This window comes from Macrosteles quadrilineatus, unplaced genomic scaffold (assembly GCF_028750875.1).
Source record: "Macrosteles quadrilineatus isolate MER2022 unplaced genomic scaffold, UCM_ALF_1.0 Scaffold_1__1_contigs__length_201487025, whole genome shotgun sequence".
Taxonomy (NCBI): Eukaryota; Metazoa; Arthropoda; class Insecta; order Hemiptera; family Cicadellidae; genus Macrosteles; species Macrosteles quadrilineatus.
This window is the reverse complement of record NW_026542594.1, coordinates 10,815,571-10,842,452: the sequence shown is the minus strand read 5'-3', so window position 1 is coordinate 10,842,452 and position 26,882 is coordinate 10,815,571. Positions and strand designations below refer to the sequence as shown.

General features: G+C 36.9%; 1 protein-coding gene across 1 annotated transcript in view; it reads left to right on the top strand.

Annotated features, from left to right (window-relative positions):
- Positions 1-26,534, top strand: part of LOC129001771 (glutathione S-transferase-like) — a 52,071-nt gene extending 25,537 nt beyond the window's left edge. The window contains exons 4-5 of the mRNA XM_054429213.1: positions 6,685-6,827; positions 26,228-26,534. Coding sequence (XP_054285188.1) covers positions 6,685-6,827; positions 26,228-26,398 — 314 coding nt within the window. The 3' untranslated portion in view covers positions 26,399-26,534. The remainder of the gene's footprint in view (positions 1-6,684; positions 6,828-26,227) is intronic.
- The last annotated feature ends 348 nt before the right edge of the window (positions 26,535-26,882 follow it).

The following is a 26,882-nucleotide window of genomic DNA, read 5'->3' as shown; positions in this document are numbered from 1 at the left end:
CATAGAAGTGCGTCAGCCGTCCTGGATCGCTCAAGATTGCATTGAAGGATTCTTATCTTCGTGGGAGGGCTTTCGCTTGTTGTAGTGCAGATTTAAATGCACTGCACTGTCCAGACCCAGCTATATGCTTCAAGTGTTTTTCAGCGAGCCCATTTTCTTTGCAAAGAAAACAGGACTCGACTTGGCAGTCCTTACGGATGTGACCGACCTCCCCGCACCGAAGGCAATTCTTGCTTCGGTCGGGTCCCTTGCAGTTTCGGGAGGAATGGCCGAAACAGAGGCATTTAAAACACCTCTTTACTTCCACTCTCCGTCTGAGCCTGCAGTTGACCCAGCCGACTCTCAGATGTTGGAGTGCCAGCACCTTATTGGCATGTGCGTCTGCCATTTCGGCGACCGCCATCCGCTGCTGGCTCCTATTCGGTTTTGTGAGCCACACCTTCAGAAAAGCCGTTTGCCCACCAAGCTCGGGGATAGCTTTCTTCAGGGCTTCCACAACATCAGCCTCCGTCGACACACAATCAATGTCTCGAACCTCGACTGATGTCTTTGGCTCAAGAGAACGTACGGTGCCCTGGCCTTCGACAGCTGCCTTCAGTTCGGCAGTAAAGGCTGCTTTGTCTTTCGACCTACCCAGTTCAAGGAGAACGTCCCCGCCCCGGGTTTGTCTAATAGACCGTACAACCGTATCGGTCTGCTCTGGCTTAGCATTGGCCTTGATTGCACCCAAGACCTCGGCAAAAGATCTCCCCCCTGAGGGTTTGACAATGATTGCCTCCATCCTGGGCTTTTTTGGCCGCAACCTTTTAGGTGCAGGCACCGAACCGGGCCCAGTTTGGGCCGCGCCAGTTGGCTGTGCCTTCACTGCCTCATTTTTCATGGAGGCGACCTCCGCCCGCCTCAATTGCCTCTTCTCCTTTTTGGAAAGGCGTTTTTCCCAAACAGCCCCAGGTGTCTCCACCACTGACCCCTTTCGGGAACTTCCCTGAAGAGGGGTCGTGGGTTGCTGTGCCAGTTGGCGCCTCGCTCGAGATGCAGCTACGTCTGAAAAGGGTCTGGGCACAGCAGACGAGAGGTCCGTCTGAGTCGCCTTGGCCTTTACCGTGGTCTTTTTGGTCTGGACACCTTCTTCTCTTTTTGGAGGACTCTCCAATGTGGAAGGCCTCCGGCGTTTCTTAGAAGGCAGCGCTCTTTCATCGGGCAGGGACACCACCTTTTCGGCAATCTTTTCCATGGTCGCCTTGCTTACCAGACGGCAGGCAAAGACGAAGCCAAGGTCATCCTCTAGTTTTGCCATTCCATTTTTTACCACTTGGTTTACGGCTCTCTGGGTCCGGAAGGTGTCCAGCATAGCCTTAATCGTCTTTTCCATGTCACGGAGCCGGGTTTCAATGTTACTATCTGCGTCAAGATATTCCTGACGCAGAAGCACAATCTCAGAGCTTTCCGACCGCGACGTCGCTGTGAAGGTTTCCTTCGGCATCCCTACAACAGTTCCCGGCAATGCCAGTTCGACATCTACATCGCCAACATTTTCTGGACCGTTTCCAGCTCCACTTGCCGAAAGGGATCCTAACGGGGGGAACGTAGAGCACTTGAAAGGTGCAGGTGGCGGAGATGTCCTTACGTTTTTCGGTGGTGGCGACCTCTTAAGCTTGGAGCTTCGATCAAAGGGGTTCTGCTCCACTTCAGACGCTTCATTTTGCTCATTTGAGCTCCTATTCAATGATGTGTTTGTAGGATTTTTATTAAAACTCATCGTGTTTTCTCCAGCGCATCGTGCGGCAAGGAGCGGCCCGGAATCAGTCAGGAACGGGTATACCCTCGGGGACAAAAAACCCCTACCCCGGTTCCCCGGGGCCCGACCTCCGTTTGCCCAGCACCGGATACCTGACATGCCGGGGGTCGCCCGTCGCAATGCAGAGCCCGACCTCTGCATCCATGCCGCACTCCCTGACCAAGGACCGAAGTGGCTGGTTTCTCACGACCCACTGATAAACCCATCGGCAGTGCAGAGCACACATCAACCCCTGCAACACAACAGGGGCACTCCCAGGGACTCCCAGTGAGTTTGTCGGTCACCCTTTTAGTCGCCTCTTACGACAAGCCCGAGAAGGCTGCGGTGCTATTCTAACCCGGTACCGCACGGGGAAAGTACCACCTATATGATAAATAATTAGAAAACTTCACTTTCACTCACAGAATTTTTCACCCGAGGCAGCAATGAAATAATATATCTTCAGGTCCAATAGTGGCCAGGAAATTCTTTTTAACAGTGTTGCCAATATGAGGATATTCAACTGAACTATAGTAACTAAAACTAACTAGTAACTGAACTATAGTATGGTGTATGCTTACAAAGTACAGTGCATGCGATTGTCCCTCAAGATCCTACATACCGAAGACTTGCTAATACCCGAGTTCCTGGAGAGGATTCCGGTAGACTTGTGAGGATTTAGCTCCACTGCTACACTGCAGCCAAAATATCAGGAGCTTTTCCTTGTCTTACTGCTATTACCTTTGATCTCTTCTTTTGTGGCTGAACATTTCCGGTTGACCTCATTAATTGCGCTAAACATTCAAAGCTTTTACGACATTGTTGTGGTTAACTCGGGAAACCGCTCAGCATACAGTCTTTCGGCAGCATGAAAGTTTTGGAAACACTCACCTAAGAATGTTAAACCTAGTTTCTTATTATATGCTGACGATGCGAGAGCTATCATTAAATAAAAAAACAGTCATGAACTAAGTTTAGCCTTTAATCAAGCTCTTCAAGATCTGTCAAAATGGCTAAAAGTTAACAGATTTTCAATATCCTATATATATAGATTAAATCTTGTGGAAAGAACACCTTCTTATATGGGTAAAAGATTTTTTAACAACTTGCCAGGGTACTACAAATCAATAATAGGATTAGTATCTTTTAAAGAAAAAATTAGAAGCGTTGTAACGCCCGTTGTGTATTGCCTCTTTCAAAACACTAGTAATCAAATGACTGCTTACATATGGAACACCCGTAATGTGCTCCACGCTGTTTGTATTGTGCGCCTGAGAGGTTCATTGATAGTGAACACCCGTTAGCAGCACGCCCCGAGTCACATTGTGAAGAATGGAACCTGTACACATGTGAGGGTATGAACGAGTAGGGACATTAAGGTTTTATGTGTATTTACTGTGCTTACAAAACACATACCTCAAGCAGGCCCGTTTTTGACTATGTCAGCGCCCTAGGCACAACTAAAATACTAGCGCCCCTTTGCAATATATATAACAGGGTGACTACCAACCGGGAAATCTGGGAATTAAGCATGAATTTTTTTTAACCCGGAATTATGCGTGAATTTTGTATTTCTACCTGAAATTGTCAATTTACCGCAATGGCGCATGACAACAGCGACGTTTCCGTGACCACGGGAGACGATAATATGTCTCCACAAGGCCGCGAGGGATGATCAGAACTTTGCCGCGATCGCATGAGAGACTATGATAATGTCTACACGACCGCGGGATATGATCATGATTTTACCGCGATCGCGCAATACGATAATGAGATCTACAGAGCCGTGAAGGATGGTCAAAATATTGCCGCGATCGCATGAGACGATGGTAATGTCTAAACGACCGCGGGATATGATCATGATTTACCGCGATCGCGCAATATGATAATGAGATCTACAGAGCCGTGAAGGATGGTCAGAATATTGCCGCGATCGCATGAGACGATGGTAATGTCTAAACGACCGCGGGATATGATCATGATTTTACCGCAATCGCGCAAAACGATAATAAGATATACAGAGCCGCGATGGATGATCAGAATATTGCCGCGATCACAGAAGACGAAGATAATGTCCACACAACCACGGGAAACAGTCAGAAATTTGCCACAATCGGGGAAGACGATAATGATCTCCACATGACTGCAGGATATTATTAACACTTTGCCGTAATCGCGGGAGACGATTACGATGTCTTCACGACCGCGGGAGACGATTACGATATCTTCACGACCGCGGGAGACGATTACGATGTCTTCACGACAGCGGGAGACGATTACGATGTCTTCACGACCGCGGGAGACGATTACGATGTCTACAGGATCGCGGGAGTTACAATAATTATGGATACTCTACACGGCTGCGAGGGATGATCAGAATTTTACCGCGATCACGTAAGACGATGTTAATGTCCACTCCACCACAGGAAAGATCAGAATTTGGCCTCATTCGCAAAAGACGATGAAGACCTCCAAACGACCGCGGGAGATGAGTACCATTTGCCACAATGGCGGGAGGGGATCACAATGCCTCACGACCGCGGGAGGCGATGATGTCTTCATGGCTGTGAGGGATTATCAGAATTTTATCGTGATCACGCAAGAAGATGATAATGTCCACACAACCCCGGGAAAAGATTAGAATTTTGCTTCATTCGCGGTAGACGGTGATAATCTCCTCACGACCGCGGGATGTGTTCAGATATTGCCGCGATCAAGGAAGACGACAATTATGCTGTCCACACGTCCGCCGAAAATAGTCAGAATTTTGCCGTGATCGCGGGAGACGGACGATGATGACGTATACACAACCACAGGAAAAATTAATATCTTGCCACAATTGCGGGAGACTGTTAAGATGTCTACACGGCCGCAAAGGATTATCAGTTTAACGCGATCGCGTGCAAATACAGCCACAATTTTTGTTATTTTCCAATTTTTTGGCGCCCCCCAAAAATGACAATTGCCTCGCGCCCTAGGCACGTGCCTACCGTGCCTATTCGGTAAATCGGCCCTGACCTCAAGGTAATAAAAGGTTCTTTTCTGGTGAAATACAATCCCTAACAATGTTCTCACAAGGTAGATCCTAGACCATCCTGAATTGTTGCCAACAACTCGTCAAATAAAGTAATTGGTTTCTAGGTTATTGAAATATTCGTATATTTCTTTAATTTTGTAACAAGGGACCGTGAGTTAACCAGACACTTAAAATATGGATGGCCACTGCACTTTTTAGCAAATTTCCCCATTAGGGCTAAAGGGAAGAAACTATAATATTTATTTCATACTAATACTAAACTAATAGCAATTTCCAAAAAGATTGTCCTTCCATGTAGTGATTGTAAACTTAAGTACCGTAGGTAGCCTACTTGCTAAGCCAAATGTTATTTAAATAGGGGATAAATCTGACATCTTTAAGGAGATATTTTAGTAAAAATCCAATTGGGCAATTGGAAATCAACATGTTTTCTGGGACGATATTAGTCTACTACGTTCTTAATTTTTACAGTACAAAATCCAAACAGTTTCTTAAATATCCATGGCTATACCAGGACTTACGGAAGTGCTAAACAGTTGCTTCAACTAATGATGCATCGTTGACATGTGTAAGCTATCTTAAGCCTGTTACAACCAGTGGTAGAGTCTTAAATTTTCTCGTACGGGAACACTCGCCATTGTCATAGAAAAAATGAGGGTCATCTATCAATATTCAGGTTCTTTGTAAAAGCAGAGTAGAAACGCCATTCCCTCGTGTTCCAGCTCCACTACACTACTGGTTACACAATACACATCCTCCGTGTACAAGGCGTAAATATTCATTTTTCTCATTTTTAGCCCTCATTTGCCCAAGTTTTTTTTTAACCAATTTGGTGAGCTCAAAAAACAAATAATTTAGCATCTTAGAAGTGTTTTTAAAAGGCTAACAGTTATAGAGAAAATTAAAAAAAAATTCAATTTAAAAATTCTCATGTTAGGCCTATTCATTATAAGGAGAATAAGTAAACTGCAGTACTTTGCTTGTTTATGTTTATAGATATATTTCGATCAAATTGGTCAAGTTGGTTTATTTCGTTCGTTCTAAGCTACATTTCTCAAAAAAACACAGCTTAGCTTTCCCGTAACAGCAAACCTAAGTACTCAATAAACCAAATGTTAAATGTTATTTAAATATGGAATAAATCTGACAAGCTTAAAGGGTTAGGGGTTAACCATTTAAGGAAATATTTAAGTGAAAATCCAGTGAGGATAAAAATTGGCTTAGTCTGCAGGTTTGCTGTGATGGGGTATTTTTATTTCTCGTACCAGGATAGACTCTTTCTCATTCAGTCTGCAAACACTGCTTCTTAAGCCGGCTCCAGACATGCGCCATTCACCAAGCACGAGCAGCGACTCGCCAAATCGTGAGTAGTGTGGATAGGCGTTTGTCTATTTGGCAAGCAGCAAATGATCGTGCTTATGTTTTCCCTTTCATTGTCGGTATTTTTGCACACATCATAGTGATCGAATATTTTTGCTATTCCCAAAAAGAAAAGTTGCTTGGAAAACAACACATGTGTGTAGACGTCTACTCGTTAATCGGCGGATTGCAAGATAACTAGATCGCCGAACGTAAAAGATTTTGTGCTTAGCAAATGCGCATGTCTGTAGCCGGCTTTACAGATAAGAATTGCTATGAGCCTACTACTGTATTTAAGTTAAAAAGTTAAAAATTATCATGATTTGATGGTTGTCATCCATAATAGTTGTAAAACACATCTTAACTTTCCTAACCATAACTTTCTATCTTTGTGACAATGCTAAACATTTACATGACTCAAGTTACTTTTTGAAAAGATACAAGTAGCAAATAAAATTTTTTCTCCCTTTACCGGTACTTATTTATGTGTTTTTATTGATTACTCTTTCAGCAATTCCAATGTATATGTGGGAACCAAATGAAGAACTGAAAAACACTAGAAAAGCAACATTTGTCAAGGAAACTTTACCATTCTTCCTGAAGAAGTTTGATAACATTGTCAAAGAAAATGGAGGATATCTAGCCAACAAAAAGGTGCAATTGCTAACATAGTTATTTTGAATATTATAAGCTGCTTATTTTATAGTTATATGCCACAGTTTTTTGAAATTTTTTGATTGATTCCATTGAAGCTCTTGATGTGCAATAACACGAGAAGGGTTTTTGAAAATGGTGTGAATCTAAAAATATTATTAGTTATTTTGTGAACTACAGTTAATGGCAATAATATAAAACTTTATTAGACCTGTAGTCACTTAAACTGAGTGTTAATAAACCATTTGTTTCCGCACTGGTGATACGCTAAAATACTTTATCAACTTAATATGTTTATATCTTAAACAAGACACAACAAACACAAGACACAAGATTTTTCACAGCAAAACATGATATCACAGTGGTGTACTGGGGCGGGAACGCATGGAATCGGTGTTCCAACTCTGCTTTTTCCAAAGAACCTATATAGGAACTATATTTTATTGTTCCTAGAAGAACCTATTTTATTGTGCACTGGAAAATTTAGTACTACATTACTGGTATAGTTAGCTAGTAGAACTTAGTTCCCACTGACTATCTGTCACTAATATTCTCCTGAAATCACAAACAATTTGTCAAATAACACTTATAATAATATATTTACACTTATACTGTTTAACTTATTCACAAGACGGTAAATACATATAAAAGATAGTAAGTGGTGATCAATTTCGCCTGGACACTCCAATCATCATCAGACCCAATAGGAGAATGACAAGAATTAAAATGGTGTCCCTTATATGGTTACCGGAAGTACCGGCCAGTAAGTTTCTATAAGAAGTACAACTGGAGTCAAAATTCACTTGTTCATTAATTAGATTGTTTCTATTTTTTTGCATTTTTCCTTGTAAATATACAATTCTTCCAATCTATATTTATAAAAGAGGAACTATGTATGTATATATATGTGTATATACGTTATGGACTCCGAAACCGCTCGACAGATTGTAATGAAACTTTCAGGCATTATTCAGCATCTTTCAAGGATCGTTCGAGTGAAGTTTGGTGCAGATCTGTCAAAAGGGCTCTGCCCAGAGGGTTTTAAGTGGGCCAATGTCAGACTTTTTGATCTAGAATGTTTACAAATAAATCCTTATATATAATACGTGAAGGCCATTTCTACAAAACACTACTCCTCCGTTAATAATGGACGGATTTTTAAAAACGACGTGTCAAAATAAAGTATTTTTTGTGTAGACGCCCCCTTTCACCAATTCCTGTAATAAAAATCCTCGGGTTTTGCCCCACAGGCCATCAAAGTTGGAGTTTTACCCATAAGATTAACATGGGGGAATCTAAATATTTAATTGGAAACTTTGGCCCCACTAATTTGAGAGAACGGCACAACACACATTTATTGGGAGTTACTGAATTCTGCCAAATAAGTATATGCAATGTGTTTTTCTGATTTTAAAATTGATTTTCTTCTTTATCATGTCATGTTTTGCAATATAACGTTCCATTACGAAATCAGTGGAAAATCCTTTTTTCACAGCAAGTCTTAAATTATTTCTTATTGAACTATCTTATATCTATTGTACGGGTTGGTGTCTGCCTTTTTCACCACTTTTGCCTACATTTTATCATATTATTCTACACATATAAAATATTTATGTAGAAATATCTGCTCTTATCGTGTTTAATAAAATCCAAACATAGAAACCTTCCCTAAAATGGTACCCATCTTGGCAAATTATTTGCACCTGCCTATATTACGAACTTTGGCACACTGGGTTGATAACACTATTGAAAATAACACGACATTTTGGCTGTAAAATATGGTACTAATGGTACAAAGAAAAAATACTACTTAAGCAGCTACTGTCATGACAGAAATGTCCTTTTAAACTAGATCACATAATCCTTTATAAGATACGTTGATTAACAATATGTAAACGTCAATAAATACGTAACAGCCAATTTACAGTATTTTTGCTTTTTGGAAATGTCCCATTGCTATGTCATTTGTATTATTTGTTGCCAATGAATCCGCAAGACCATATAAACTAGGAGGCCCCTAACAGTTCAAGAATAAAAGCCAACTTCACTTCAAGTATTCCACTACACCTAACATTCCGTAGAGAGATTATATTGACAACTTTATGTTATTGATAATGCTGAGACAACTAACTGACATCCCCCATGTCAAGGACTTCCAGCTTTAACAGTAACCCCACAATCAATTTCTCAAAACTATGCTAGAGGGTTCATTCATTGGCACAGAAGTACGAAATGAACTGACGCGACTTGGCGAAGGAAAAATCAAACTTACACTGTAACGGATATAGGCCTTCCTCCCTTTGAAGTTAGAATATGTCTTCCCAAAAAAATATTTTCTTTTGAAATAAAATCATATTACACTGATAAAATTACGGAAGTGTTTAACTACTAAAGATCCACCAATACGATTTTAATACTATTTAAAGGTTCTTCCAAAGGAAGAGATACCATATAACATACTAATAATAACTCCGATGACGTACGGTATGGGGAATATTTTATTCATTGAATGATCAACCAAATTTGGCAACTAACGCAATTAATATCATCATTGTTTTTACACTTATTACTCTTTAAACAATGCTAAATGATCAATTATGCATATTTCACCCAATTTATCGCAGTTAGATGAATTAACGTAAGCCTTGAAAGTAACCGTCGATTTCGACGGGTTTCACCTAGTATAATTTAAAAGCAGATGTTTACTTTCACCAACTGTTTTGTACGTTTGAATAACTACAACATTCTGTATTAGCATTAGTCATGATTTGAAATAGTGCCACAGTGTTTCTACAGATTGCAGCACAGAAAACTATTTTACTTTTAAATAAGTCCAAATGTATTAAACCCCAATCGCAGCACACCTGTGCACTTAACAACGTTTAAATTCTCCAATGTTAAATATTAAAACATAAAAACCTTTATAAAAGTACTGTATTATAAACAATAAAAGGGATGACTTTTTTAAATGTATGACAGCATGTTATGAACAGCTAATTTGCAACCAAAAGGTGAGTGAGCGTAGCGAACAAACATCAACCTTGAGGCGAGTAAGCGTAGCGAACGAGCTAACCTGAAAACAAGTTAGCGCAGCGAACGATTTCCAACCTGAAGGTGAGTGAGCGTAGCGAACGAACTTCAACCGGGACGTGATTGAGCCATGCGAATACTTATGAAGTTAAACGGGGCAAAGCCCGTGGGTACAGCTAGTTCATTCATATTTCCTTTCTTACAATTATTTAAAATACATACATTGTCTTCCATTTTACCTAACTAGTGGCCATTTTGTAACAAGTGTTGTGTGACATTTGATCTTTCCGGTTTGTTGTTTCTCCATGCAGAGACATGGTTTTTGAAACGTTTAACAAAGTTTACAGTTTGTCCTATATAAAAGCTATCACAATCATTACAATTTGTTTTGTACTGTTAATACTGTTCTATGAAATGGAAATGGCGACTAAACAAAGTAACTTAGGTATTTTAAGCCAAGTATGAATGGAGATGGAGTGTAGGATGAGTGGCGCGATCTTGTAGTCTTGTTAGTGACTAAGACTGACATTCCTTAGACACAGCTGTTAATTAATAGCCCATACAGCTAATGGCAACTAAGGGACCTACAGTTTATAGTGGAATCCGAACCACATTTTTGCCTTGGTAATTACGAATTGGTCTAATTATCAGGATAGTACTGCGGATAGTCGTAGTACTCACCCGTGCGGACGTTAATCCACACCAGGGAGTATCGCATCCACAATGCATGCCTATAAGCGTAGATCACTGAAGCGTCGAATTTGTTATATTCTTCTATTTGCGGATGCAATACTTTACTCAAGGTGTTCTGAGTCCTGAAGGCTATTGATACTCCGCATTTCTTAAATTTGTCAGCGATCCTTTGTGTTCTGGGGTCCTGTGTAGCTAAATGTATCATATCTGGCGTTTTCTACTTTCATTTCTTCCAACGTTGTCCTGCTGTGTAACTTTTTCTGCCTCTCGATTTTTCGTCTCGTCTTTTTAGCAATTTCTTCTATTGTTTTAATTTGAAATCCGTTAGCCTGTGCAATCTTCTTTATGGTGTTCAATTCATTTCTCCTACTGACTTCCAAGTGAAATTTTGTAAGGTCGGTACAACATAAAGCTTTACATCATTACTGAGTTGTAATTTTATCCAATATTTCTTTTTCGTGATATTGCAAAAATACTTCTGAAACTGAAATTGCCAAAAGTAGGCTTCCCATTGCCAAACCATCTGTTTGTTCATAAAACTTGTTGTTGAATCTAAAATAATTTTGTTTTAAACCAGTTGTGAGCAGTTTTACAATCTGAATTACATATTCATTTTCTAATCCATTATGTATAAGCCTACAATTGACAAGATCCACAGTTTCAGCTACAGGTATGTTGGTGTACAGATTTAAAATACCAAATGAGACTAACCTACTGTTTGATTCTATATACAGGGTGGCTGAAAAGTAACTTCCACCCCCCCCCCCCTTAACTTTTCAACCAATTGAGATATTTGAAATCGGTTTGAATCGGGTTACCTTCTTAGATATGAGGGGCCACAATAATTATAGTCAATTTTGAAAATTTTGCCCTTAGGGGTAACGGGTAGCTCAAAATTTTCAAATGACAAGTATAGTCGAGTTAAGTATCATTTTACAGGTCTTGACAAAACATAAACATTGACATAAAGAAAACCAAAATCGGCTCACTAATAACAAAATGGCGCCCTAAAACGTTTAAAATCCAAATAACCATGAGCGTGGCAAAAAAATTAACTTGCACCCTCTTTAACTTTTTAACTATTTGAGATATTTGAAATCGGTTTGCAACAACTTGTTTGGATATAAAGGGCTACAATAATTATGGTCAGTTCTGAAAGTTTTGCCCTTAGGGATAGCGGGAGTAGGGGGTAGCTCAAAATTTTCAAATAGCAAGTATAGTCAAGTTTGGTATAATTTTGTAGGTCTTGACGAAACATAACAATTAACATAAATAAAATAGAAATCACACCATTAATAACAAAATGGCAGCTAAAAATGATTGAGACAATGGTAATTTAAAGTAGTTTTGAGCTGCCATTTTGTTATTAATGATCCGATTTCTATTTTCTTTATGTTAATTGTTATGTTTTGTCAAGACCTACAAAATGATACCAAACTCAACTATACTTGCTATTTGAAAATTTTGAGCTACCCCCAACCCCCGCTACCCCTAAGGGCAAAATTTTCAAAACTGACCATAGTTATTGTAGCCCTTTATATCCAAACAAGTTGCCACAAACCGATTTCAAATATCTCAAATAGTTAAAAAGTTAAAGAGGGTGCAAGTTAATTTTTTTGCCACGCTCATGGTTATTTAGATTTTAAACGTTTTATGGCGCCATTTTGTTATTAGTGAGCCGATTTTGGTTTTCTTTATATCAATGTTTATGTTTTGTCAAGACCTGTAAAATGATACTAAACTCGACTATACTTGTCATTTGAAAATTTTGAGCTACCCCCTACCCCCTAATTTTTTTGCCACCCTCGTGGTTATTTGGATTTTAAACGTTTTATGGCGCCATTTTGTTATTAGTGAGCCGATTTTGTTTTTCTTTATGTCAATGTTTATGTTTCGTCAAGATCTGTAAAATGATACTAAACTCGACTATACTTGTCATTTGAAAATGTTGAGCTACCCGCTACCCCCTACCCCCGCTACCCCTAAGGGCAAAATTTTCAAAATTGACCATAGTTATTGTAGCCCCTCATATCTAAGAAGGTTGCCGCAAACCGATTTCAAATATCTCAAATGGTTGTAAAGTTAAGTGGGGGTGCAAGTTACTTTTCAGCCACCCTGTATATATGTTCTTTATTCTATATCTTATCTATATTTATATCTATGTTCTATATCTATATTCATAACCGTTCTATACATTATACATATATTCTAATTCTAGATCATTGCTGAGCTTACTTGCTAACATTTTCGAAACATTGTAGGTAGGGGCACATTTAAAGTTAACTAAGACTCTCATTGGTACATTCTTCTTGTGTATTTTCCCTTTCGTCACCGGTGCTTTGGAATTTACGATGTTCATCCTCTGTCGACATTCTTCGGGAATCACTCTGGTGCATCTCTTCACAACATCGGATAGTTCTTTTTGGTACCTCTGCATCTGATCCTTGATCAGCTCATTGAAGTTATTTTCTTTGATGAGTTCTTCAGTCTTCTTTATATATTCTTCTTTTCCGAGGATTACGATGGCATTACTTTTGTCTGCTTTCACTGCGATTGAGCTGTTCTCCTCAAGTTTCTTCTTTATTTTGTTGCATGTCTTCAGTTCTTCATTTTTACTGGGATCTATGGGTCCTAGGCTAGTGAAAGCGTTGAATCTCACTTCCTTACGGTATAATGGTCTGCATCTTTGATTGATTTTATGTTTGCCTCAACTTCAGTAGCTAGTAGTTAGTTTTCGTCCTTCTTCTTCATTGTGAAGTTGTGCTTCAGAACATAATTTAAAATCTTGGTTTTCTCTTCGCTGAATTGAATGTTTTTTAAGGTTGACTCTCTGCCGGAAATTGTTTCCTGCACTCATCCTATTCAAGTCTTCGTTGTTTCTATTCTTCTCTGCTAGTTTATCCAATTTGTTGTTTATCAGTTTTTTGTTTTTGTTTATTAAGTTTTTTCTCACTATAGTATTTTGGCATTTTTTATAAGAAGGGAGAAAATCAGCTAGGTATTAATAAAATATTTGGGGTATTTACTTGGCCTATTATTTATTATTAAAATCAACTTTATTATTTATATAAATAAAAAAAACACATTATTTTTAGGTTTCTACAACAATACAATACACACTGTAGAAGTGTCAATTCAGTGTTATAACAGAGTTAAAATTAAAGTGGAGTATTATTCACACCAAAGTTAATAAATTGCGTGAACATTGTGGTAATAATAATCACAACAAGATTTTAGGGATTTAAAAAATAATACTAACAAGACAAAGACTGGATTAATTAGTAGACCTACTTAACAACAAGCAAAAGTATTGAACATACAAAACATGAGTCACAACACATGGAATATTCACAAAAAATAACACATACCTTCACAGTTAATAAGCTCTATGTACAAGCTGAACATTTACTCACAAATGCATACACACATAGGCCAAAAATCGTGTAACGCAAGAATATTAGTTTGTATAAAATAAACCATCAATATATAACTAGATAGGCTAAACATACTCCCTAAATTTGTCATCCTTATGGATCAGCTGAGGACAATTTTGCTGTCCGGTGTATTGTAGAGGTCGTGTTTTGTAACAATTTGTTTCTAGTTACTTCAGCTATTTAAAAACTCAATTAACCAATGTTATCGATGTAATAATAAACAATAACTCGTCCCCTAGTTATATAACTGAACAGTAAAGCAAAAATCACAAAACTAACCCTAAAATAATAGGAACAAAATTTTGTCGACACTAGTGATCAGTGTCACCAACATGAACTAGACACGAAAAAAAACCTTAAAAATTAGGCCTTCTTAAAGAACACAATTAAATTATTCTGCCGAGTCTGACAAAATAGGCTACATCTTTAGTTAGGCTTAGTAACTGAGATTTATTTTTTCTGACTAAAATAATAAACTTTAGACAAATCTGGCTACAATTTTAATATGGGGATGGAATTTCTAGTTGTATTAATATTATGTAGTATTAGTCGCATTAATTAGTATTAGTATTAGTAGTAGAAGTATTAGTACTAGTAGTATTAATATATAAAGCTATTCTGTTCTTAATAAAAACATGAATTTAAAATAGAATTTTCTTTCAATTAGAGCATACTATTAATGTCCTTAATATCACAATATTTTTATGTAAGCAAGACGATGCAGTGTAGCTGGTTGACTGACATTGAATTGTCCATTGTGCAATACTACTACTAGCTGTACTCTCTGAATTTCCTTTTGTTAGAAATTCTAACAGTTGGATTTATGTGCTAGCCGTGTTTCTTGCTTTAACGCAAGCATATACGTAGCTGACCTTTATGTTACTGCTTTTTAGATGCGGTAGTGTTTAAAAAAAAAAAATCAAAATTCTATGGTTGAATTTCGTCAATTGGTTTTCGCATTCTAATTATTCCTATCCACTTCTAGGTATCGGTAGCGGCATTGACTCTTGATGATCAATTATTCTCGATACACATACCAATGTTCCAGAATCGGTGGCATCGAGAATCGGCACATCCCTACCGGCAAGATTTCAGTATCTTTTTTAGCGAATTTCCCAAATAGGGAATAAGCTATTACCGTAGTACTCATGGTAAGACCTGGACCCGGGACCGTTTTTTTTTGTTTTGATGTCCCTAGAGGTCAAAAACACCATCCGTTCAAATTCATATATTTAAACATATATTTATATATATATATGTGTCCGTTAGCGCGATAACTCGAACAAAAATGATCCGATTTTGATGAAATTTGGTACAAACGTGTAAACCTACGTTTATTCGAACGAGTTCGCGAACCAGCATAATCGGACCATGGGAACGGGGGCTTATGGGGGCTTTTAAGGGGTTAAAATAGGTTTTTCCAATTTTTGACCCAAAAAACATAAAATTTTGCAATTTCTTTCCAAACTATTTTGTAGAGCTTAAAAAAACAAATAATTAAGTATATTGAAGCGTTATAATGCGGCTAATGGTTACGAAGAAAATTCCCAAAAATTGTTAATTTAAAATTCCCATGTTATTCTTATGGAGAATAAGTACCTAAACTGTTGTAGTTTGCTTGTTTATTAACATATTTTGTCCAAATTTGGAAAATGTTTTTATTTCTTACTAACTATTAACATTTTACATAAAAAAACACTTTTACCCTCCCTGTTGCAGCAAACCTAAGTATGTGTTAAACTGATTCTATTTAAATAGGAAATAAATGTGATATTTTTAAGGAGACATTTTAGTGTAAATCCAATCAGGCAAATGGAAATTCGCTTAGTCTGCAGGTTTGCTGCGGCGGGGGTATATATATTTATATATATATATATATATATATATATGTGTGTGTGTGTGTCCGTTAGCACGATAACTCGAGCAAAAATGATCCGATTTTGATGAAATTTGGTAAAACGTGTAAACCTACGTTTATTCGAACGAGTTCGCGATCCAGCATGATTGGACCATGGGAACGGGGGTTTACTGGGGGTTTTATGGGGTAAAAATAGGTTTTTCCCATTTTTGACCCAAAATACATAAAATTTAGCAATTTCTTTCCAAACCAATTTGTAGAGCTTAAAAAAAACAAATAATTTAGTATATTGAAGCGTTATTATGTGCCTAATGGTTACGGAGAAAATTTAAAAAAATTGTAAATTTAAAATTCCCATGTTATTTTTATGGAGAATAAGTAAACTGTTGTAGTTTGCTTGTTTATGAACATATTTTGATCAAATTTGGAAAATGTTTTTATTTCTTACTAACTACTAACATTTTACAAAAAAAAAAACAAAAAAAAACAGTTTTTCCCTCCCTGATGCAGCAAACCTAAGTACTTGTTAAACTAATTCTATTTAAATCAGGAATAAATTTTATATTTTTAAGTAGACATTTCAGTGTAAATCCAATTAGTCAAATGGAAATTCGCTTAGTCTGCAGGTTTGCTGCGGCGGGGGTATATCTTCTTTTTCTTTTGTTTTGTGTTGTCTTTATGCTGAGTAATCAGCTGATATGATAGAGTATCACTTTGCCGTTGTCTGCTAACCACAACACAAGTCACCGCGCAGACGATGTATTACACTACAACAATGTATGATACAGTACACCATCTACTAACAATAGGATACAGTAGGTTTTATACCTTTATATAAACGGCAAGATACAAACAGTTGTTAAACACTGTTTTTTTCGTCTGCTGAGTGGTCAATATTGTTGGTGTGTAAATTTTGATGCTTTTAATTTCAGTAATTTGATAGTTTTTAAAAGTTCTGTGACTAAAGTAATAGTTTAAACTATAGGTAAAGTATTACTTAATAAATGGAAACATAAGACTTTAAATGGGTAATTAAAACTGAGTTAAAAATGTAATTACAAAAATACTCACTTTAATCTGAGCAAAAAGCACATGTTTTTAACAATAAATGAAAATTCTTCTAGTGAAAACTGCAAGACCATATAATGCACTCTTTATAAAGCTGATTAATTATTATCAATTATTAACACTTAATCGTTGGACTATTGCAATATTTCGCAAAAATAAATTAAATAATACACTCAAGACAGGAAGTAACCTACACTTGACTCATGCAACAGGTTTCTGCTGATGACGTCTGGACCTCCACTCCCCCTGCCCATCACTAACTTTTAGACAGCTTATCACTTGAAACTGACCCTTGGATACAGTATCTCCAGCTGTGTTTACATTGCCAATAGAACTCTTTAAATCATTGTTGCAAATTATCTGGAATTAGCTGTCACCTTTTTTAAGCCTATTTTATTTTCTCAAGTTTTATTGCTGTTGAATATTGACACCGTATATTCCATAATTTTATTTTTTGAACAATAACATAATATACAATGATTTAAAATAATGAAGTAAAACTGCAGAAGATTTAATTGAGTAAATGGTCACAGCAATAACTGCACTGCAATTACTACAACTGCATTGAAATAGATAACAACTGGCACTACTAACTTGTTCCAGTGTACCCATAGCCGAGACCTAATCAAGATTTGTTATCATCTTTATTTATGGACTTAAAACAATTACAGCACCTATTTTGTTATGACTATTTGCTACATGGTTTTTTAATGAAATAAAATTGACACTGTTATCCTTTATTTAATGGGATAATTTATTATAAAAATAAGACTTTAGTATTATTATTTACTAGGTGGCGTTCGCAGAGGCATCCACAAAATTGAGCGGAGTCGTCAAGGGTTCATATTATATTGTTTTTGTAATACTGCAGTAAAAACAATCGTATGTAGCAGTAAAAGTAGCATTTTTACTCTTTAGCGAGTAAAAATCGTTTTTAGCCTCTACGGAGTAAAAATCAGCTATTGTCAACTCATTTGTAAATTTCTATTGTAAACGATTGCATGTATCAAAATATGTATCGATTCGTGCTTAATAATTTTAACCTACAGTCTACAGTCTCTTCCCATAGCATTTTAGAATTGCGGATAAATTAATCCATTCCCAAACTCAACACTGCTCACCTTTACTACTTCCTTCACCACCCCCTACGTCGTGGACCTGTTTTCCCCTCTTCCCATAGACTTTAAGTATTGCAGATACATTAATATAATTGTCAAAGACAGTTCCCACACTCTGCACTGCAAGCCTTACTACTTCATTCGCCATTTCCAACGTCATAGACCTGTTTCCTTCCCTTCTCATAACATTTAAGTATTAGATATATTTATCTAACTGCCCAAACGGTTCCCCCACTCTGCACTGCCAGCCTTTACTACTTCCTTCACCACTTCCCACGTCGAGGGGCATCTTTCCTTGCCTTCTCATAGCATTTTAGGATTGAAGATACATTAATCTAACTGCCACAGACGGTTCCGGCCATATGCTCATACTTTACTATTTCCTAAGCCACTTCCTACATCGTGTACCTGTTTTCACCACTTTCCATAGCATTTTAGTATATTAGATACGTTAATCTAATTGCCACAAACATTGACCACACTCTGCACTGCTAGCCTTACTACTTCCTTCACCTCTTCTTACGTCGCGGCCCTGTTTCCCTCTCTTTCCATAGAATTTTAAGATTGTAGATACCTTAATCTAATCGTCATAAAAATTCCCACAACCCCGGACAGCTCGCCTTGACTACTTTCTTCACCACTTCCTACGTCACAGACCTGTTTCCCTCACTTCCCTTAGCATTATTGGATTGCAAATACCTTAATCTAATCGTCATAAACAGATCCCAAACTCCGGACAACTCGCCTCTACTACTTCCTTCACCACTTACTACGTCACCGACCTGTTTCCCTCCCTTTCCATAGCATTTTAGGATTGCAGATACCTTAATCTAATCGTCATAAACAGTTCCCACACTCCGGACAGCTCGCCTTTACTACTTCCTTCACCACTTCCTACGTCACGGACCTGTTTCCCTCCCTTTCCGTAGCATTTTAGGATTGCAGATAACTTAATCTAATCATCATAAACAGTTCCCACACTCCGGACAGCTCGCCTTTAACTGTTTCCTTTACCACTTCCTACGTCACAAACCTGTTTCCCTCCCTTCCCATAGCATTTTAGGATTGCAGATACCTTAATCTAATAGTCATAAACAGTTCCCACACTCCGGACAGCTCGCCTTTACTACTTCCTTCACCACTTCCTACGTCACGGACCTGTTTCCCTCCCTTCCCATAGCATTTTAGGATAGCAGATAACTTAATCTAATCGTCATAAACAGTTCGCACACTCCGGACAGCTTGCCTTTACTACTTCCTTTTGTTTTCTTCCCTTCCCATAGCATTTTAGATTTGTAGATACCTTATTTAATCGTCATAAACAGTTTCCACATTCCGGACAGCTCGCCTTGACTATTTCCTTCACCACTTCCTACGTCGCAGACCTGTTTTCCTCCCTTCCCATAGCATTGCAATTGCAAATACCTTAATCTAATGGTCATAAACAGATCCCATATACCGAACAGCTCGACTTTACTACTTTCTTCACCACTTCCTACGTCGCGGACCTGTTTCCTTCCCTTCCAATAGCATTTTAGGATTGCAGATACCTAAATCTAATCGTCATAAACAGTTTCCACACTCCAGACTGATTACCTTTACTACTTCCTTCATTACTTCCTACGTCACGGATCTCAAGCTAGTGACGTCATTTGATTATATTTATGATCCATACCGTTTCTGTTCTAATATCTGTGGATTAATGCTATCAGCTATTTCTTTATCTACAGCATTCAAAAGTCAACAGCTGATCATATGTTTTTGTTTATGTGTCAAATACTGCTTCCATAAGGATTACATTGAAACTTTGAGACCCAGTGGGGCGGATTCCTGAGAGATTTGTTTAACGCCATATAGATGTTGGCACTCACCGATATGGTCTTTATCACCATGCAAAATTTGAAAACGATTGATTCAGCCGTCTAGGAGGAGTTTGCGTATTACGAAATGCATAAGAGTCGACGTATAAGAGCTTCGCTCGCTTCGCTCGCTCCGCTCAAAAATATATATATATATATATATAAATAATAATAAAGTTTTTAAAATGAGCCAATGTGGTGTGTGTAAAAGAAATGTAAGGTCTTCAGCTGTACAATGCAAAGGAATATGCCACAAATGGTTTCATACAAAATGTTTGAATATGCCTTATAGTGATTATAATGAAATTTATAAAGGAGAAAATTTGGACTGGAGGTGTCTTGATTGTAACTCAACATCAAATCATAATAGTCATGAAAAAAGTTCCAGCATAGTTGATTTAGAGAAAAAGGTTACAAGTGTGAATTCTGATGAAAACGAAGACTTAGAAAGTTCACTAATTCTGGCTGCTGAGGCAGGTAATATTTTGCTAAAGGAAAATGAAAAGCTGAAACAGGAGTTGCATAACGCAAGACAAAATTACTCTCAATCCAAATTGGAACTTGATGACAAGATTACCCAATTAGAAAGTCAACTTGAACAATGCAATTCCCTTTTCAACAAGGAAAAGTACGAACTTGGTCTGAAAATCAAAGCCTTAGAACATAAAATCAAAACAGAGATGGCTCATAAGGTTTCGTTGATTGATCAAGCTGAAGCAGAAAAAGACAGTTTAATCAATGAATTAAATTTGCGCAAGAGTCCATGTGAACAGTGCAAGATATTAAAGGAAGAGTCAGCTAAGATGCTAGAATCTATCAGATGTCTTGAAGCACAAAAAACGGACTATGGAATTGGTGAATCAAATAAGGATCTCAACACATGTCTACAAGTCCTTGAAATCGACAATCGAAGCTTGATAGAAGAGCTCAGGACAGTAGAATCAAAACTAAAAAAGGCTCACGAAGAACTTGATTTTTTTAAAGACATCTCTACATGGAATCCAGCAACTCCATTCACTGTACAAAAAGGTACATCAGACATACCATTAAAAAATAGATTTACAAAGTTAATTGACTTGCAAAATGTAACTCAATGCAGTACTTATAATGAAAAAAATGAATACACCTCACATAGCAAGAAGATTAAGAATAGTCAAACCAAAATAAATTGTGGACCTACAACTAAAAAATCAAAAATATTAATTCTTTCAGATAGTCATGGGAGAAAACTATCAGACTTAATGAGCAACAAAATTGGCAAGAGATTCTCAATATCGTCAATCATAAAACCAAATGCTAAATTTGAAGAAGTAATTGAAGATTTGGAAAAGATCAGTCAACATTTTTCTGTAAAAGACTACATAATAGTGTTGGGCGGCACTAACAATTTCAGTGAACCATGTACTAAAGAGAGAATTGACCTAACTAAACTATTGGATACCGTCAAAAGAACAAATGTTCTGTTCCCAGGAATTCCTCTGAGATATGACACAACATCACAAAACAAAAGCATTTCTGAGTTTAATAACAATCTCATTAACACTTTTTTTGCACCCCACAATAGATGCCCTGGAATCGTTATCATGGAGAAGACTAGGTTTTATAGAAGGGATCATACTCAGCATGGACTTCACTTTAATTACAACGGGAAGCGTAAACTTAGTAATGCCCTAACCAGTTCCATACTTAGGCACAATAGAGAGCGCAGTTCATGCTCCAAACTGGTGAACTTTGTTCCGTCCTTCACCTGCCCAGATACATCAGACTCTCCTGGTATTGAGCCAGCCACATTGCAGTTTAATGGCAATATACAAGACACAAATACCTTCCCTTTGCTGCCTTCTTCTTCAACTTCATTAAAGACAGTCAACCCAAATGCTAAACCACCAAATGCTAAAATCTCAGTTCTTCAGAAAGATATGAGACTTGTGTTTGATCAAATACAAAATGACACCTCTGTAGCACTGGCTCATACAATTTCTGCTGATTTTAACAACCCCCGACACATGTCAGCGGGAGTGGCAGTGGCTTTCAGGGAACGATACGGCAGACCTCAGATCTCTGACTGTGTCACAAAAAATCTAGCTCTCCAGAAGGTGGAAAATGGCCCGTTAGTGTACAGTTTGGTAACTAAAGACTCCTACTGTGGAAAACCAAGAAATCAGGACTATGATGCAGCCTTCAGTGACCTGGAACTAGATTTCAAAAGAAATGGTTTAAAAAAGTTATTTTGCTCTGCAATGGGTTGCGTTAGGGATATGATTGAGCCTCGTCACTTCATTAAAAACCTAGTAAGATTTCATTTTGCTACTGGTGCTGAGGTCTGCATAGTTTCTTATGACCAAAAAGCACAAAGAACTCTTTGGAGGGGGCGGTCACATGAAGCGTTTGTCACAGCATTACATAATGAAATCTCAAATCAATTTGAAGAATGGCAAAGACCAACGGAGGAACACAATGCAGCTAACGTCTTGAATGTTGCAGCAGCGAAAACGATGATGCAGCCTGAAGCATCGATGCAGCCCAACAAACCACTAGAAAGTGTATTGTGCAGTGCAAAAAGTCAGTCTGGTGAAGTGAGTGTAGATATGGAGAGTGAAGATGAAGATGAGTCCCCTGTACATATTAATTCCATGGTATTTGAGAGTGAAATTGTAAATAGTAGTCTTAGGAATAATACAGAATGTTTTTTAGAGAAGTAGTTCAGGTTGAGGAGTCCAAGAAAAAATATGAGTTAGGAAAGAATCTTGATGACAGTTTTGTTTTGTTACATTTTAATATCCAGGGCTTCTTAAATAATTATTTAGATTTAGTTTTCTTCCTGGAAAGTCAACAAAGAAAGGTTCAGGTAATATCTTTAAATGAACATTGGCTAAATTCAACATGTATAAATTTATTAAACAGTTTAGATGATTTTAAAATTGCTGATTTTTATGCTAGAGTTGATCAATCGAGAGGAGGCTCATGTTTAATGATAGATAAAAATGTAAGTTTCAAAATTAGAAATGACTTGAAATTTCTGAATGAACCATATTGTTTTGAAGGGTCATTTATAGAAGTTAAGGAGTGGAATTCGGTCTTTGTATCAATATATAGAATTCCTGGAGATAATTTTGATAAAATATTTTTAGAAAAATTTGAGTTATTACTCGACAAATTGGCATTGGAGGCAAAATCTAAAAATGTTTTTATATCTTCTGACTTAAATATTAATCTGTTATCTGACAAAGCTAGTACCTGTAAAGTTTTTGAAATCTGTGATTGTTTTGGATTTGTACCAAATGTATTTATACCTACAAGAGTAACTAAAAATTCTAGTACTTGCATTGACAATATATTTTCTAACCTCGGAGCTAAGAATACTAGTAGCTTAGTTGTAGACATCGGTGCATCAGACCATAAAGTATTGATATTGTCATTTGAGAAAAGGTCTTCTCCAATACTTAGATGTAAAAACAAAGAACTAACTCGTAAATTTACAGAACAAAATTTAAAAACTTTCGAAATGGCTTTAAAGAATGCACATTATGATATTAACACACCAAATGTAAATACAAACTACAACAACTTTCTTAATACATTTCTAAATTTATTTAATGAGGTTTTTCCAAAAACAGTTAATACAAGATCAAATAAAACACAAAAAAGGAAAAATTGGATTACTTTAGGAATCAAAATTTCAGCAGAAAATAAAAGAAAATTGCACCAGGAATCTAAATGGAATAGAAACCCACAATTTTTAACTTACTACAACAATTACAGGAAAACTTTCAAAAAAGTCGTTGCATTAGCTAAATTAAAGGCAAATGATGATTTTATTAAAAGGTCCAAAAATAAAAGTAAAGCATCTTGGTCAGTCGTAAAACAAGAAATTGGATTAAATAGAAAAAACTCGGACACACCGGTTGAGATCCAATTGAATGATGGAAACGACCAATATGGTAGTGCATTGGCAATAGCAAATAAATTTAACAATTTTTTTATAAATGTTTCACAAATTGCTAACCAAATGACAGATAAAGATAAATCCATTCAGCTACTAAACAATAGTCAACATTTAATTAGACTTCAAAATTCTGCTTTACAATTTAAATTTAGGAAAATTTCAGTTCAGGATCTAAGAAAAGTTTTTACCAGTCTTAGCAATACTAAATCTTCAGGTTGGGACGAAATTCCCCCCTTTGTTATTAGTAGAGTTTTTAAACTTATTGAACAACCTCTCTGCACACTAGTGAATCAGTCCCTTGAGGAAGGAATTTTCCCTGAAAAACTTAAATATGCAGAGATAAAACCTCTTTTTAAAAAGGGTGATGTTAACAATCCTTCTGACTACCGACCAGTTGCTCTTTTGCCCTGTTTTTCCAAAGTTTTTGAAAAAATTGTGAAAACTCAACTTACAGATTATTTGGAACAAAATAATTTACTAAATCCATCTCAGTTTGGTTTCCGCTCAAAATCCAGTACTGAAAAGGCTATTACCAGGATGATTAACTGCATTGCGGAGGCCTTGGACGGGTCGCAGCGCACAATAGGTGTGCTGTGTGACCTGTCCAAGGCTTTTGACTGTGTTGATCATGATATATTGCTAGAAAAATTAAGTAGACATGGAATAAAAAATGTGGAATTAAAATGGTTCATTTCATATTTAAAAAGCCGTAAACAAAGAATTATATTACAGAAATGCCAAACCAAATATAAGTCAGAGTGGGGTTACACACCCTACGGAGTTCCTCAAGGTTCCATTCTTGGACCTTGTTTATTTTTAATTTATGTAAATGATTTATGTAATGTTACAAAAATGCATACTTTTCAATATGCAGATGATACTGCTTTAATCTGCACCGAACAAAAAACATTGGATTTTAAGCAAGACTTAATTACTAATGAGTTTCAACTCCTCGGGGACTGGTTCACAGTAAATGGTCTATCTATGAATGTGTCAAAGACACAACTAATTCACTTTTCAGTTGCTAATGAGAATAGAGACATTGTTGTAAATTCAAACCAAACATCAATATATTCTCAAAACTCAGTTAATTACCTTGGAATTGATATAGATTGGCAACTTAATTGGCAAACAAACATTAAGAATCTATCAAAGAGACTCAGATCAGCTATACTTGTTCTTCGGGTAATTCGACATACTACAAATTTAGACACACAATTAGCAGTATACCACGCTTATTTTTCTTCCATTATGAATTACGGTTTAACGGTATGGGGTTCTTCTAGTCATGCCGAACAAATTTTTATCCTCCAAAAAAGAGCAGTTAGAGTCTTAGCGAAAGTGTCTCGAATTACTCACAGTAAAGAGTTTTTCATTCAGTTTAAAATTCTTACTTTGTATAGTTCTTATATCTTTAAACTAGCTTTAATGGTTAAAAGTGATTTTGACACATTCATGGAAGATCAACATGCCCATCCTCACAACACTAGATTTAAAAACAATATAAAACCAGTTCAACACAGACTTAAAGTATTCCATTTATCTCCTCAGTACATGGGCCCAAAAATATATAACAAATTACCTTCTTCAATTAGGGACACTGATTCATTCCCTAAATTCAAAAAGAAGTTAAAAAACTTTCTTTTGGAGAAGGCCTTCTTCTCATTGGAGGAATATATGGAAGCTATGTAGATGTTAAGGCTCAGCAATGAAATTTATTTTAGAATAATTTTAGTATAATAGAGACTATAAAATATTGTAACAATGACGAATCACCTGTCTGAATATGATGTTATGTGATTATTGGAAAATAAATAAATAAATAAATAAACACAGTTCTCTAGTTTGGAAAATGTAAACAAAGCGTTGCTAAGAACATAATGATAACTTATAACAAGCAAAAACATTTTTTTTTTCATTTTTAAGCGAGTTGGGGCCCCCTTGAGCCGGGGGCCCTCCGCGATCGTGGACCTAGCCAGTCCGGGCCTGGCTCCATGCGCGCGCAGTCCGTACAATTCAGGTGTTATGTGTAATATTTCTTTATAGGGAAATTCGCTAACAGGTTAAAACACAAATAAGTAAGTTTAAATTTAAATTATTTTGTCTATGGACCTACAACAGTATCTAAATGTTTAGGCAAGATACTTAATAAATTTATATTACCTACATATTGTGAGGGGGGGGGGGGCGAGCTTGATTGGTCCTGGGCTCAAATCCCCCCAAAGTCACCAATTTATTAAATCTATAAGTGATAATGCCGCAACCCCTACACCTAGCCTGGCTAGAGCCTAATGCCCTATATAAATCTATACACTACACTATAGATTTATATAGGGCATGCCTAGGTTGATTAGCATCACACTTGTGTCTTACATTACGTTCTGAATGTTGCAGTTATCATGGGCTGACATATTGTTTGCCGCTCTGACAGAGTATGTCAGTTACGCAGTCGATGTCCAGGATGTAACAGATGGTTATCCCAACCTCAAGGCTCTCAGGGACAAGGTGTACAGTTTGCCTCAAATCAAAAAGTACTTGGCAAAACGGCCTCAAACTACATTCTAAAGAAACACAAATGTGTTACTTGCGATGTTATAATACCTTTACTGGTTCTTTGTTACTGTTAATGCTTTAAGAATGATTTTAAACTACAGTATTGTATACTAATTTGAAAATGTGTAATTAAAATCAAAATGTAAAAGAGGGTAACTAATTTCCTTGATCTTACATCTAAAATACTATTTACTGAGTGTTAGGGTAACAGTTATTTTAAATTTGAATTTGTATTGTTACAATTTCTTCTGAAAACAACAGTAGGTATAAGTAGCAGAGATAACATTTGCAAGAATTTATAAAGTGGGAGTCTGTATAAAATAATTCATATATTATTATTACCATGAACCAGAGATGTAGACCAGAGATTTTTGAGCATCTGAAAAGTAAATGTAGCCACAAGGTTCTAGAATATCTTGTAAATACAAGCCAGCTTCTCACAAATTTAACTTTCTAGAAAACATTACTGACAATGATTCACATTGTGACTTGTTAT